Raw genomic sequence first — 17215 nt, 5'->3', positions numbered from 1 at the left:
GAAGTAAAATCTTAACTATCGTTTAAGTTGACAGCTACGGATTTAAATGTTTTTTTTAAGTAATACTTATTCAAATAATCAACGTAATCAGTCATGTGTTAAAAATCTTTATCTGTGGTATCTCGCAGTAGCTGCAACAACTTAATACACACAATTTGACAATGTTTAGTTTTTACATATGAAAAATTTTTTGTAACTTGTATGGGCAATTATTCCTATTTCATCGATGTTAAAAAATATATTTGCATTAAAATCATCATTTTAAAGAATTTCATAAAAAAATATAATTATGGAAAAAATATTAACATTTACAAAACTTTTGCAACTAGTTTTTTTTTAAAAATTACAGAAGCATATTTAAAATAATGTATGCTAATAAATTCTACATTAACAATGATTTTATGCTATTCATAAGTAATAAAACTGACAACAGACACGACTGAAGTCTCAAGGCCTTAAAAAACATGAACAATAAGAATAGCATCGTTTTTTTGCATATTTAAATACGTTAGAAAAAACATCAGAATTCAAAGATACTTACCAAGAAAACATTTCTTTTATAAAGAAAAACTCTAAACCACTTTGAAAAAGAAAACAGATTTGACATAAAAAGTCGGAAAATTAAAATAATAAGAGTAGTATAAAAAAGGGAAACGAGAACATAGAAAAAGTAAAGAGTTTTTTTCTATTATTTTTTTTTTTATCTCAATCCTAAATGATTCTATTATCAAAACAAAGAGGAATTTTCTTGTTAATTAAGTAGTCTTATTATTCATTTACTAAATTAAAAAAAGTTTTCAAATCCTAAGAAACAACTATTTTAAATTGAAAAGAAAATTACTTATTTAGTTGAATTCTTAGTTGCTTAATTTAAGGCACGTGTAAATTTAAGCGATAAGGACTAAATTATTGTGTTTAATATTTTAAATGAGCCTCTTTGACTGATAAGCACTGAGACGTTGAGCAACGATGGCTCAGTAGTTAAGGCACTGAACTGTCGTTGTTAAGAGATGAGGTCCGATTCCAAATAGCTTTAAGCCCACCCAGCATCAGATTAATAGGCACCAACTTGTCTGGGCAATAAAAGCGGCTTTCGAAGTAAAGCTGCCACAATCATGCTGCTGATCTCGAAATCTAAAGCCTTAATGATCCTCCTGGCCCACAACGGGCTGAGGTGGAATGATTTATTTAATTTTTTTTTAATCAGAAACCCAGTTTATCCTTAACTTCACTTGTGCGTTAGAAATAGAGGAAAACCATAGCAATAACTTTAAATCATATCAATGAAAAAATTATACGTAATTAGAACTTAATGAAAAACTGTCGCATTAATACCAACCGCAATATTGTTTCCAGGATTTTTAATGTTTTATTACTTGATTGTTATAAATACACACAATTAATAAGTTATGAAAGTTAAAATGTTTCCATCAATTAAGATATTTTAACAATACGCAGAAAAAAGGAGCACCCTAAATAATTTTTGATCGAATGATCAGATTATCACGTCTTTAACGTCTCAATCTTAATAGTTCGAGAGTCCAACATTAAATATGCTAATTAGTGTAGACTATATTTTACGTTACGAATTCATACACAAAAACGTACTTTTTCTAAATCATACTTTTTTTTGCGACGGATATGAATTCTTGACCTTCAAAAAATAATGGCGTAACTGCAATCTGGAAAATAGGGTCTCAATATCTCAGACTGGAGAAAGGTGGGTAGTTTGGGCCCCTTACTGTCATTTTTTTTGTTGCGTATTTCGTCATATGTTAGGTTCGAATCATGACATTTTTGCACTCATTTATAAAATACGTTCATTTAAAGATAATTTCGCGCAAAAACTAATTTTTAATAAGTATGTTTTATTATTTTATACAGCAATAGTAAAAAAATTTTTTTGTAAGTTTAACATATTTTTACATCACTTTAAAGAATGTAATTCTACATAGTTTTTCCTTATTTCCAATGAACTGCACAATCGGTCTTGTCGATGAGCAGACCTAATGCGTTCTTCAGAGGTGGTATCCACTCTTTCAGGACCACCACAATGGGTGAGATACCGTTAGTCGTGTTAATTTGGACGTCTAGTTTCTGCCACACTACATGGCAGCACCGAGACTCTATTTGGATGCTAAAGTGCACTAGGAATTTAATTTTGCCGGAAATGCCAAGATCCTATAAGGCACTCCAGGGATCTTTTACATGCCGCATAGTCATACGACATGGCCGTTGAGGATTTTCTGCATCCCGGACCGGGATCGAACCCGCAAACTTGGGCTCAGAAGGCCGACGACAAACCAACTGCGCCACCCAGCCACAATTCTACATAGTAAAATACAATATTTGAACGAATTGTTTGTGAGAAATACAATTTTAACTATAGGATTTTATTTTTTAAAAAAAATTTAACACTCAAAAATTATTCGACCGATTTCATTCAAATTTTGTATTTTGCAATTTAAAGTTACGTACTTTAAAAGGATGTAATCAAGTTGAAAATCAAATTATTTTTGGTATTTATGAAATACAATGGTAAAAAATAATTATTAAAAATTATTTTTTGCTCGAAATTATCTATGGGTAAAAATTTTTTATAGTGGGATACCTGCAAGTGACGTAGTGTGGGTATTTCTATGCTTGTTGAAACGTGGCATTTACGTTATCAACTGTTCTTTTCATTCTATTTCAAGTAAGTCAAGCCTGTGAAGTAATAATTCTCTTAAGTGGGAAAATCAAGTGGTCAAATTAATCAAAATCAGTCAAAAATTAAGTGGGTGGAAATTAATTCTCTTCTTTACCAAAGATTTCAATTCTTCCGCTGAATATTTCTTACTTAACACAAGGACAGACATGCAGAACATAGACACATTAATTGCATTGAAATTGCCAAAACAAAAATATATCACGGTCACAATAAAATATATAAACGAATAATAATCTAAGTTAAGTAAAAGACGTTGAAAAAAATGATTATATTTAAACAAATTCGAAGTGCAATTCGTCGCTGTATTTAATTAACTTCAAGTTAATTAACATTCTAACTTAAATCGAGAGACTATCAGCTCGACTTATTCGATTTGTTTGACCCTATTTTCTAGATTGCTGCATTAGATCCCCTACATTTAGGGGGTGATAAATCCGAATCCGTCGGAAAATAGGAATGTTCATTTAGAGAGAGAGCACGTTTTTGTGTCTGAATTCGTACTAAAATATCGTCGGCACTGATTAATTAGCTTATTTGTGGTCAACCTCTCCAACAATTAAGGGTGAGTTTTAGAGCTTGTAGATCCTATCATTAGATCAAAAGTAATTAAAAGTGGTCCGTTTTTTATTTTGCGTGCTGTATGTTTAGTTTGCAAAATAATATTGCTAAAAACGCTCAACGTATTATTGTTTAAAGAACTTCAAATGATAAAATTCTGGATGAAATCTGTGATTGATTCACACGTTATAAATGTAAAACGTTTTCCTTTAATTAAAATGTTTCTTCAGAATTAAAATGTGGTTTACGAAAAAACTACTGCATGAAAACCAATATCTTTATTATTTCACGAATTTCGAATGTTAAACTTCTTTATTGTTAATAAAAATATGCACACTATGATGTTGTAAGTATAAAAATATTTAATTATCTTCGGAGGATTTTATAGTGCATGAATGAACAAATCATAGAATAAATAACTTGTAACATATAGTTTTTAAAAAGTTACTGAAACAAAATGTAATTTTTAAATAAAAATATCGAAGAATGTCTCCTTATTTAAAATGAATTGACATTGAATGAAATTCTGACAGACGTGAAGTAGAATATTTTATTCTAAAAGTCACAAAATATATCGCTTTTGATATTGAAGAGTTTTCTAACTTTTTTAAGCTTTAACATATAACGACCATTACCAATTTCTAAAGTAGAATATATAAAGTATAGCAACTTTTTTTATTCCAAATATATCTTCTTGCTTTAACTTCATTTCGTGAAAACAATTGAAACTTTCAAACGCTTTCCTAACACCTTACTTTATTTAAACCATTCTGAAAATTTAAAGAAGAGCTTGAAGTGACGAGAAGTATTCCGAGGAATTTTCGAACGCTCAGTCAAGAAAAGTAAATACCGTTTTTTCAGAACCGTGTTTACAATTCACTTGAAAAAGAATCGCCGCCGACATTTCGCCTTAAATATTTAAATATTTTCTTTTGGATTTAAGAGCTTAGTTTATCTTTCACACAAACATTCTTTTATCTTATTTGTTCAAAAAATAAATTTAAAAAAAATTATGAGGTACTAGAAAAGAGTTGTATAAATTCCTTGAGAAACGCTATTTCTATTTTATATGATGAACGTCAATACCTGATGCTATTTTTAGAAAACTTTAAAGATAATTTAATTAAAGCAGTTTAAAAAATTTCTTTTATATATTCTATGTAAAAACAAGGTTTATGTTGGTTTTGCTCATTGTTTCTGAAAATTAAGGGGGGGAAATTGAAATTTATTCAAAAAGTTTCTTCTTAATTAAAACAACAAAACGATTTAAATTGTTATGCTAAAAACTTAAGGAAACTTTATGATTATGAAATTTATTTGGTAATTAATCCATATAATTCATTGAAATTAAATAACAAGGTATCTCATGTACTGAGCACTCGTATTCTTCACCTCTTAACAATTATATTAATTTTTTGGTTCTGTTTGTGTCATTTTTTTTAAAACATTTTTTTAGTCATTTTATTGTTTTTATCTTGCTCTTAGTGCTGTGGTATTTAAAGTTCTGTTTACATTACAGCATTTTACCGCTGAAAGTTCCAAAGGATGGATTAAATTCCAATTCCGCCACATGTGATAACATCATAATTCAGTATCTGAAAGTTTAGCCCCTAACCTTTTAAAATATAAAACTTATCTAATGGACAAGGAAAACGCTGTTTTCTAGGAATAAAATATTAATAAAATCCGTAGTTCTTAAAATTTGTTCCGGGGAACTCTAAGGTTCCGTGGAAGGTTCTCAGAGTTACCATTAATGGTTTTTGAAACCCGTAGTTATATTTATATCTATCCAGAATTATATTTATCCATGATTTATTTAATATTAAGACTATTTTTATGAAACTATCTAAGTAAAATACAAATGGAAAAATTAAATTAAATATTGTTTTCTATAAAAAATATGTAGTGAATAAATTATAAACAGTATATGCATTTATAAAAAGAACTGCATCAGTGTTTCTCATTAAAATTCTAATTTCATAATAAATTACCAAATTTAAGAATAAAGAATTATGTTTCTCTCATAACTATTCTTGATGTTTAATACAAACCTTTTTCGAAAACTATAATTCATTTTTAGCTTATGCATACACTCAAAACAAATTTAGAAGTCGCTGCAAACAATTATCGCTACAAACAATCTAATTTCACTGATAAAACAATAAAAGTATTTTATTCATCACATTAAATATGTTCAAAATAACTAGTCTTTCTTCAGTTACTGCATTCAAAAAGTCTAGAACAACCAATCAGAGAGTGGGTTCTGTTCACATGATCTTTTCCTCTTTATTTTTTTACTTTTAATAATCATGGAGAAGTTTAACCGAAAACTTCTCGGTATACTCTATACTAGTTTTCTCTTAAAGTCAAGTTTTCGCCAAGTACATATGGTATACTGTGAATGGCAGAAATGGGTGGTTGTTGACTTCCACCGGTGAATGTTAACAATCACATAGTCGCTTTGGTAAATCTTAGAATTATATACTAGGTCTAGTTAAGTGCCACTGCCCGGTATACATTTTCCCGGTATGCCATACACTGATGTTTTTTTAAGGTTCAGTGCCACTGCCCGGTATATCCTACACTGATTTTTTTTTTAAGTTAAGTGCCACTGCCCGGCATGCATTTAACCGGTACTTCGAACACTGATGTTTCTCCTAATCTATCCTCATAATAATTTCATAAAAACAACGGAAATAATAAATAATTGATTATTAACCGGATATAAATTTAATTACAGGTTCAGAAATTCTTAACCGATCAAAAAAATTTTAACTCTCGGAACCCTGCCACGGAATCCTAGTGTTCCGCAGAACACTATTTGGGAACCGCTTATTTAGGGTTCCATGGCCATAAAAAAATTGGGAGATGCTGAACTCAGAAATATATGTAAGGAATAAAATATTAACTTTCATGGCTAACTGTACTAACTTTTTCTCTAGACTTGTATCTTTAAATGTCAGGTAATCTTTTCGAAGTTACCTTAAACTTACCGTTAGCGAACATTAAAGGGAAACATTTTAATTTTACAGGCAGATCCCGTAATTTACTTCTTAATTGCAGTGTGTTAATTTCCTTACTTACGCTGTTGTATGCCATGATGGTGACGTAAGTGGGTGATCTATTGAATTCATCGATGACGACGAAGAACTTGAAGAGGACGACAGCCAATCCCTTGAAGAAGAATGAGACGAAGAGGTTCTTGTGCATGGAGATGCGATGCACTTGTAACTGCCTGTCAACAAGAAGAAGAAAATATGTTCTGCCTCATTAAAACATCATTTATTCCTGTCGCTCTTGAGAGGTTTGTCTTACAATTAAGGAATAAAAATACATAACTATAAATTGTAATTAAAATAGTTAGGATAAGAAGTGCCCAAGGGCGTGCATGATCGATGATATGAGATGATTCAGAAGACGTTTTACAAGATCCATTTTACTTACAAAAACAAATAGGTATCATTATTAATAAATTGCTTGTATAATGAGTTTTTATTGTGTTTGGATTTTTTACAAATTGAAACTTTGACAAATTGAATTTTTGACAAAATGCCTGTGTGTTGAGCGAATAATCATTTTACTAAAACACTTACGAATGCAATAAAAAAAAAGGCTCAACTGGAATACAATAAAAAATAACGCTAAACGGGATTATAATTTTAAAAAAAGTAACTCTCAACTTGAATACAAAAAAATAACGCTCAACAAGAATGAATGCTTGAAAAAAAATTAACGCTCAACGAAAAGGCAATATTTTATCAAATCAGTTAAAACTTTAGAAGAGTATATAATGGCACTGATGTATCTAAAAACATTTGCTTAGACACTTTAAGAACACTAACAACTTTCACGGATTATGTAAATTAGTTCTATTGTACACTGCTGGACAATTACTAAGAACGGACAACAAAGGGTGGCACGGTGCATAAAAAATTAAGCGTGGTTAAATACCAAGAGAAATAAAATAATACCAGAATGTAAGGACAGTGGGAGGTTTTCGTGGATTTCCTCTCCATGTAACGCAAATGTGAATTAGTTCCATCAAAAAGTCCTCCACGAAGGCAAATTTCCCTACAATACTTGAGCCAGGAGTTCCCTTGTCTTCCGGATTGCGTTTAAAATTACAATACTACGGAGTTGAACATTGGTAATCGTAAACCCAAAATTGGGTCGACTGCTCAACGACGGTTATAAAAAATAACGCTCGATATGCCTCATATCATTTATATCTCTTAACATCACTCTCATGTGACAGGCCAGTTAGACAACCCAAAATTTGCTTACGCAAAACACATCTTATTGTATCTCGCACTTATGCTTAGAAACAATTCGAGAGAGAAAATTATACCTCAGTTTTTTTTTCTAATAAACTATTTGCAGGACTTGTAAGTTTTTCAACTAATAGATTTTTTTTTATTAGTTTGAATAGTTACTACATTTCGTAACAATCGCTATGAACTTCAAATCACATTCAGAACAATCCAGATAAATATAGAACATTATTTCCACATTTTAGTAATTTGATTAGTTTTTTTTGAAAATAAATTGCCGTTAATTCATTACGGCTATTTTTTTCATGCGCTTCATAAAAATATTTTTTAATTTATAAAATAGCTTTCTATTAAAGCTTTACTACTTTATACTGACAATAAGTTTTATTTTTTAATACGCAGTAGTTTAAGAGTATAGATCAAGAAGTCATTTTAGTTTAACTATAATATTCAACAAAAATTAAAATAAATTACGCATTTTCACATATTTTTCATGGCACAATAAGTAAACTATAATAGTTAAGAAAGCAATTGATTAAAAGGTAAATATTTGATTACAAAGATGATACCAAAATAATTCTGCACAAAATAATAATAGTATGTAGTATAATGAGCTTGAGTATATAGCATAATAATAGCATAATGAAAGCGAGCAAATATATACATATAGTAAAAACTCTAACAAGTTTAAAATCATGAAAGATATATCAATTCACTCTTAAAGCAATACTTTTGCAAGATGGTTATCGTATAATTGAACCATTTATTCTCTGTTGCAATCTAAAGCAAATAAATTTAAGCTTTAAACTGCAATCATTACAAAGTTTCTTTCAATTGCAGCAATTATTCTATTTCCTTTTAAACTGCTCCAAAGAGAGAAATAAAGAAGCCATTTAGTTAAATTAGATTATAGTAATGCAGTCTAAAAAATATTTCAGTAACAGAAAAGCGTGTATTTTTAGACGGAAACGATTTAGAACATTATTTGAACGTTAGTAATGATCATTTCAGATTAAATAGTCGCCTCTATTCTTAACAAAAATATTGCTTTTAAGAAATAAATATTTTGAAATGTATTTTATTTAATGTTTCGAAGATTATTTTTAAAAAAATGCCATTTTTTTTATATTTATCACTTTGTTACGCTTTGATTTATTAATGGGATATAGTATTTTGCTTAAACTGCATGCAGTGTGCCAAATAAAAAATAAATAAAAAAAACGGACCACTCTGAATGACCGAATTTTAAGCGTACAACTTCTTTCAAATTCGAATTATCAGGAACTATTCAATCGATTTCACTCAAATTTTACATTTTGCCATGTAAAATTACATACTTTAAAATTGCGTAAAAATGTTTATGCATTATTTTTCAAAATATTTTCAACTATTATTAAATGACATAATAATAAAAAAAAAAATTTTATTAAAAAAATTTTTTTTGGAATAAATTTTGGATTTAACGAAATTTATAATTGTGTGCAAAATTCTTCAATTCACTTAAAAAGTTCTCGAAATATGGCGAAATACACAAAAAGTGAAATTAACATTAAAGGGTCCAAACTTTGGATTGCTCTCCTTACCAAACTATGGTTATCATGTTTCCCAGATTGCGGCTTCCCCCTATATATTGGGTGTCAGAAATCCGAATCCGTTGACTAAAAGTTATGTTTTATACAGAGAAAGTACGTTGTGACTGATTTCGTAACTTAAATATCGTCTGAACTCATTAATTAGCATATCTGAGGTCACCCTGTCGAACCTTTAAGATTGAGTCCTAAAACGGGGAGATCCGATCATTAGATCAAAAGTTGTTTAGGAGGTCGGTTTTTTTTTTTTTTTTNTTTTTTTTTTTTTTTTTTTTTTTTTTTTTTTTTTTTTTTTTTTTTTTTTGCTCACTTGCATTTGACAAAAAAAATAATGTGTATCCTCCATGATGTTTTTGCCGGCAATTTGAAAATTTTAGACCTGGTCTTTTGTCTGAATTTATTAAAATGATGAAAATAGTGAACTGTAAGACTTTAGATGAAACTAAAATCTCAGTTTTGTTGCTAACTTTTTTTTTTACAAAATAAACGTATATCCAAAAGTATAGCAAGAAAGAAATCTCCCGGTTCGAACGCTTTAGAACGCGATTAGTCCAAATAAGAGAAGATGTGAATTATAGATAATTCCAATTGCGGGTTATTAAATAAATATTTCAGTACAAAAATCCTCTGACAGATGAGACTTTAACCTAAACGGTAATTATTTGCTTGTATTGAAAATGTGATTTGTTCTTTTGGAGCAAGCTTCTTTTCTTTTCCTTTTTTTTTCAGCCATTTTTTTTCCGAATTTTCACAAGATTTTATTTTGAATTGTAAGTGGTACAAAAACTTTTGCTTCGCTTTTAATTCATTTTTGAATTCCTGAATTTAATTTAGAATAATTTTTACTGTCACTACATATGAATAAATTAAGAATATACACATATATACATAAAAATCACGCGTTGGTATGTCTAAGCGTAGGTAAAATTTAAAAATGTATTTGTCCACAATTGAAGTGGCAATTTTCATATATCTTATACCATTAGTACCATTTCGGTACCATTAGTCGGTACCATAATAGTACCATTCGGAAAATTATTTTTAGACAAAATAAAAGTTGGAAAGTATGCTATTACCTATACCCTAGTGATAAAAAAGAAATGAGGATTCTATTATTATTTGGTGTTCAGCTCTGTATGCCAACATTGAATGAAAAGTGTTTTTTTTTTAAATCATTTTATCAGAACCAGCAGAATTCAGTAATCGATGAGTAAAANAGGACAATGCCAGACCACATACGGCACGTGTTGCTATGAACTGTCTGCAAGCTTGTCAAACTCTTCCTTGGCCTGCCAGATCACCAGATCTCTCTCTCATCGAGCATGTCTGGGATGCATCTCTCTCATCGAGCATGTCTCGAGCAAGGCGATTGCATCTGGCACGGAATATTGATGACCTCGTTCGACAATTGGATCGAATTTGGCAGGAAATACCGCAAGAGACCATCCGGGAGCTTTATTGGTCTATGAAACGCCGTGTAGCAGCTTGTATCCAGGCTAGAGGCGGATCAACACCTTATTGAGCTTGTTACTGTAACTCTGCAATAAACTATTCAATTGCTCTGAAATTTTAATCATTTACTATTCTGTACATTGTCTTCCTATCCACCTATTTTCGTTTCAATCGGACAACTCCTTCTTGGTGCGTCGATTTTTTTGTTATAGAGTGTACTTGTCTTAAACTACATGCAGTGCGCCTAATAAAAAATAAATAGAAAAACGGACCACTCTGAATGACCGAATTTTAAGTGTATAACTTCTTTCAAATTCGAATTATCAGGAGCTATTCAATCGATTTCACTCAAATTTTATATTTTGCCATGTAAAATTACATACTTTAAAATTGCGTAAAAATTTTTATACATTATTTCAACATTATTTCAACTATTATTAAATGACATAATTAAAAAAAAAACAATTTTTATTAAAATTTATTTTTTGCTTGGAATAATCTTTGGATAAACGAAATGTATAATTGTGTGCAAAATTCTTCAATTCACTTAAAAAGTTCTCGAGATATGGTGAAATACACAAAAAGTAAAAATAACATTAAAGGGTCCAAACTTTGGATTGCTCTCCTTATCAAACTATGGTTATCATGTTTCCCCTATATATTGGGTGTCAGAAATCCGAATCCGTTGAATAAAAGTTATGTTTTATGCAGAGAAAGTACTGTTTTCGTAACTTAAATATCGTCTGCACTCATTAATTAGCATATTTGAGGTCACCCTGTCGAACCCTTAAGATTGAGTTCTAAAACGGGAAGATCCGTTCATTAGATCAAAAGTTGTTTAGGAGGTCGGTTTTTTTTTTTTTTTTTTTTTTTTTCTCTCACTTGCATTTGACGAAAAAAATAATGTGTATCCTCCATGATGTTTTTGCCGGCAATTTGAAACTTTTAGACCTGATCTTTTGTCTGAATTTATTAAAATGATGAAAAATAGTCATTGTAAGACTTTAGATGAAACTAAAATCTCAGTTTTGTTGCTAACTTTTTTTTTTACAAAATAAACGTATATCCAAAAGTAGCAAGAGCGAAATCTCCCGGTTCGAACTCTTTAGAACGCGATTAGTCCAAATAAGAGAAGATGTGAATTATAAATAATTCCAATTGTGGGTTATTAAATAAATATTTTAGTACAAAAATCCTCTGACAGATGAGACTTTAACATAAACGGTAATTATTTGCTTTTTTGGAGCAAGCTTCTTTTTTTTTTCCTTTTTTTTCAGCCATTTATTCCGAATTTTCCACAAGATTTTGTTTTTAATTGAAAGTGGAACGAAAACTTTCGTCTCGCTTTTAATTCATTCTTGAAATTATTTAGAATAATTTTTACTGTTACTACATATGAATAAATTAAGAATATACACATATATACATAAAAATCACGCGTTGGTATGTCTAAGCGTAGGTAAAATTTAAAAATGTATTTGTCCACAATTGAAATGGCAATTTTCATATATCTTATACCATAGTACCATTAGTACCATTTCGGTACCATTAATTCGGTACCATTAATCGGTACCATTCGGTACCATAATAGTACCATTTCGGAAAATTATTTTTAGACAAAATAAAAGTTGGAAAGTATGCTATTATCTATTCTCTAGTGGTAAAAAAGAAATGACGATTCTTTTATTATTTGGTGTTCAGCTCTGTATGCCAACATTGAATGAAAAGCGTTTTTTTTTTTTTTAAATCATTCTATCAAAACCAGCAGAATTCAGTAATCGATGAGTAAAATAAAGTTCTGCAATTAAAGCATACAGTAAAACATGAAGAGGGACACGTTGAGTAATTTTAATTATACTTTTTCAAATAATTTAACATTTATGACGCTTATTATGTGTATTTATGTCTATTATAGACCCATCTACCAGAAGAATTTTAAACTAAAATGTTTATTATTTTATTAACTGTTAAGTATACCATTTGAATTGCCCGCAGTTCAAATGCTATCTCATTTGTTCGAATAGGGCGCATTCTAGAGCTCTTTCGAATCAGAACATTTATGATTTACTAACCCTGGCCAAATTGTTAAACGCACTCTAAGATTCTATGTAAAATCTTAATTATTAGGTGATATTATACAGCTTCGTTATATTTACGCGACAGAAACCGGTTTGCACTTGGTTACTTTCGTGTATCAGTTGGTTAAATTAGACGATACATAATATAAGTTCGATGATTGGATAAATTAGAGGATATATTATATGAATATAGAATATTTGTTATATCAGGTATTATATGAGTATATTATAACAATTAGACCAAACTATTAGACGCACTGTAGTTTTTATAATAATTGCAATGCTTCGCACTAGTTTCTAAGCAATACTTTTATATTTAAACATACATGTAATGGGTTTTTATTCCGGAGATTTTTTACGTACTTCCTATTTGTATTTGTACGGCTTTCAGGAGAACTCCTCCAAACATTAGTCTCGCTTCGTGGCGGCTACCATGGTTACGAGAAAAAGTCACTTCGAATAGGGGTGTGGGGTGAATAGTTTTGTCTTGATCTTGGCATAGGTCAGCGTGAGTAAACCAATCGACACCTTCATTCCTCCCTTGCACCCCAATTAGAAATGTGCTCTCGCTTGTTACCATAGCAGCAGACAGCCCAGACATGTAGTCTGGAGGAGTTCTCCTCAAAGCCGCACTATACAATGTTAACCCATTGATACACGAAGGTAAACAAGTGCAAACCGGTTTCAACCGCGTAAAAACAACACAGCTCTATAGTATCACCTAATAATTAAGATTTCACGTGGAATCTTACAATGCGTCTAATAATTTTTGCCAGGGACTGTATATTTTTTTCAGCTCAATGCATATTAAATTTATTCCCCAGCATTATAACTATCGCTAGTTACATTGCATCATGTTCTTTCAAGATGGAAACCTATTTTCTTCATATTTTGCAATTTATCACTAACTGTACAGTCCGCAAAAAAAAAAAAACGAATCACCCTGAATAACTTTCGTTCTAATGATCGGATTTTCACGAACTAAGTGTCAATCTTAATGGTTCCTGGGGGTGACCTCAAATATGTTAATTAATTAGTGCTAACTATTAATTAAGTTACGAAATCAGACACAAAAACGTACTTTCTCTGAATAAACATGTAATTTTTTTTACATATTTGGAATCTAGACCCTTGAATTAAGGGGGGTAGACAAAATTTGAAAAAAATTGGGTGGTAAATTGGGCCGCAATAAAGGTTTATATATTTGGCTATAGTCCAGTAAACCGCCAAAAAAAGTCGCGTGCTCAAATAAATATTTTAAGATAACCCATTGACTAATTCAAAAGAGGAGTGCTTAATTTTACTAGGTTGCTAAGCAACAAATTTCTGACTGTAAAAAAAAATTTACATCCCCAGTTTTCGATAATTTTTCAAATAAAACTCATCGCACACATAATTAGGTCCCCTGTTCGCTCACTAAACCTTAAGAGGGCTTCGCAATAATTGTTTTTTCTTGGCATAAAATATTATTTTTTCGAAATTTAAAACACAAATAAATGAATTCTTTTGGCTTACGCTTTTCATCCACATGTTTTCTTATCTATCACAATCTATTAGTGAACATTAATAATTTTGCTTTTCATCCGTTTATTAAAATAATATTTGAAATTAAAAGTAATAACAAAAGGTGAATACAAATTTGCTGAGTTCACAAGCGTCATTTAATATTTCCGCTTACCAAACAGACTGATATATTAAAATGCAATTTTTGCATAGATCACATTATGCGTGAAAGCTGATGGTTGAGTTCTAAATCATCGAACGAATCTCTTTTACGATAATTTATAATAGCGTATTCGTGTAATTTACACCAAAAGATACTAATTGTAAAATGATTCATCTGTATAAACACCGCTTTAAATAAGTTTGTTTTAAAATGTCGTGAAATAAGCTAATATTATAGAATTACGGTGGAATTTAGATATTCTTTTAGTTTTGAACTCTTAAAAAACAATCAAAATCAAAAACGTGATAATAGGAGAACAAAATAAGTAAAGAAATATTACAGGTTACTTTTAAATTTGGGATACAAAACTATTTCATAGGAAAAAAATATTTTCCAAGCCTTTTATGAATTTTATGCTGATGACAACCAAAGAATTATGGAAATTAATGTGGGAAAATTGCACCCAACCATGTGATTTTTCTGGCCAATAAAAATGTACCGACAACAATGGAAAACTGCGACACTATTATTTTATGCTGATGACAACCAAAGAATTATGGAAATTAATGTGGGAAAATTGCACCCAACCATGTGATTTTTCTGGCCAATGAAAATGTACCGACAACAATGGAAAACTGCGACACTATTATTTTATGCTAATGACAACCAAAGAATTATGGAAATTAATGTGGGAAAATTGCACCCTACCATGTGATTTTTCTGGCCAATGAAAATGTACCGACAACAATGAAAAACTACAACACTATTATTTTATGCTGATGACAACCAAAGAATTATGGAAATTAATGTGGGAAAATTGCACCCAACCATGTGATTTTTCTGGCCAATGAAAATGTACCGACAACAATGAAAAACTGCAACACTGTCATTAAATTTTTATATATAGTTGTTTATTATTTCGTTAGATAAATATTTATTTAGTTCTTACTTGTATACTGAGAATATAATAAGAGCAGGCACCATAGAAATGACAGATATTGAATAAGTAGCAACATGAAAGTACAGCTGGCGTCTGTGTTCCTAAATAACAAAAATGCACATTTCAAAAAAATTATAATTGAAAGAGAACTATTTTTGTGCTGAAATTAATTAAAACAATTGTAATTTTTATTTCATAATCTATTTAAACTTTCAATTTACAAATATTGTAACCATAATCGATCCTGCAGTATCTATTATTTGAATGCCTACCAGATCCAACTATCCCTAAGAATAAATATTCATTGCTTATCTCAGTATGACAAGTTCATTATCGAGGAGTTATTGTGACATTACGCCATTTTTTTTAAAAGTTATATCTCACCGTCTGACACCAATGTTCGAAAGATGGGGTGCGACTTTTGTTAACATAATAGGAAATTGAAAAAAGAAACGTTAGAGTGAAAAAGAAATTGCTAAAAATTAAAATTTTTGACAAGTTCTTGTTTATAAACTCATGACCTAAAATACCATGTTGCTCAAATTCGTATGTGATAACATGGGAAGTCTACATTCTTTTTTAACACAGAGATAATTTCTGCTCTCCGTTTCCCTCTTTGAACTGAGAAATAAAGTCAGAAACTCCCCGCTTAACAATTTTTTAGCGAAAAATAGTATTATGAAACTGGTGAAAAATTAATAAATGTAGTTTACACCAGTTTTATAACACAATTAATTATGTGTAGACATATATCATACTAAAGTTTATTATTACGTCCGGTTTAGGTCAAAATTAAGATCTATGATAAATGAATGGATGTATGAATGGATCCGCCCTATAAACGAGTGTGACGTATGGTTGTGACAGCAATCGAATTATTGACCATAGATGGTGCCATCGGAAAACAATATCAATTGCACTCCTTGCCTTAACAGCCCACGATAACAACAGGATAAAAGTGTTTAGTAAACTATAACAATTTAACAATCGCATGTTATTATTTTTCCCATGAAAAATATATTTTAAGTAATTCTTATTCCGAATTAGAAACCAAAAAGTGAAGACTAATCATTTGTATGCTAAGAAGTAAAAAGGAAAAATATTAAGGAATTCAGTTTGAAATTTGGTTACATTTATTACCTATTTTAAATGCCGACATTTAAGGATGTTTTTTTTTAGTAAATTTTGATATGAACATAGCAATTCTAAAGAAGATTGCGTTGTAGTGATACATGAAATTGATAAAAAAATATATTATATATCTTTCTACATCTGTTCTTCCATATTTCCTATAATTGTTCATATTAGTAGATTTTAATATGAGCGTAGCAATTCTACGGATGATTGTGATACATAAATTTGATTTAAAAAAACATATAATATATCTGCTTACATCTGTTCTTCCACATTTCGTATAATTTGTCCATTCTCGTCTGTTGTAATTTTCATACCAAGTTCCATTTGGCCAACATACTTTGTAAGCGTACTCTGAAAGTTAAAAAATATATATACAGTGGTAGATTTGATAGACATTTTGCATTGAAAAAGCTAATAAAATTCCTTTTGAGGCCAAGATAGCGTGGTTGGTAGGGCACTGGTCCCAAGTCCAACAGTTCGGGGGTTCGATCCCCGCCGGCGAAGACAGACTCCCCGTGTAGTAAATGATGACTGATGCACGTTGAATCTGTCGAGTAGCAAAGTCCTCCGTGTTCCCATAACAAATCAATATCTCTGGAGTTACTGATCCAGGACTTTTCTTGTCTTCTGGATTAGTTCAAAATTACAAGGCTACGGAGTTGAACATTAGTAGTCATAAACCCAAAAATTAGGCCGACTGTTCAACGACGGATATAAAAAAAAATAAAATAAAATTCCTTTGTAATCACAAAGGGACTTCAAAAATTAAGACTTTTTCAAGAAGTCTTAACATAAAGCACTCCACAAGCTGAAA

The 17215-nt window shown here is 30.3% G+C and overlaps 1 protein-coding gene across 1 annotated transcript in view; it reads right to left on the bottom strand.

Moving 5' to 3' along the window:
* The window catches only part of LOC107442456 (calcitonin gene-related peptide type 1 receptor), a 143060-nt gene that overhangs the window by 33061 nt on the left and 92784 nt on the right, over positions 1–17215 (bottom strand). Inside the window, exons 6-8 of the mRNA XM_043039004.2 lie at positions 16658–16752; positions 15274–15365; positions 6353–6503 (exon numbers count right to left, since the gene is read on the bottom strand). Coding sequence (XP_042894938.2) covers positions 6353–6503; positions 15274–15365; positions 16658–16752 — 338 coding nt within the window. The remainder of the gene's footprint in view (positions 1–6352; positions 6504–15273; positions 15366–16657; positions 16753–17215) is intronic.

Source organism: Parasteatoda tepidariorum, chromosome 8, assembly GCF_043381705.1.
Source record: "Parasteatoda tepidariorum isolate YZ-2023 chromosome 8, CAS_Ptep_4.0, whole genome shotgun sequence".
Classification (NCBI taxonomy): domain Eukaryota; kingdom Metazoa; phylum Arthropoda; class Arachnida; order Araneae; family Theridiidae; genus Parasteatoda; species Parasteatoda tepidariorum.
The sequence above is the reverse complement of the archived record's forward strand: the minus strand, read 5'-3'. Positions and strand labels throughout refer to the sequence as shown.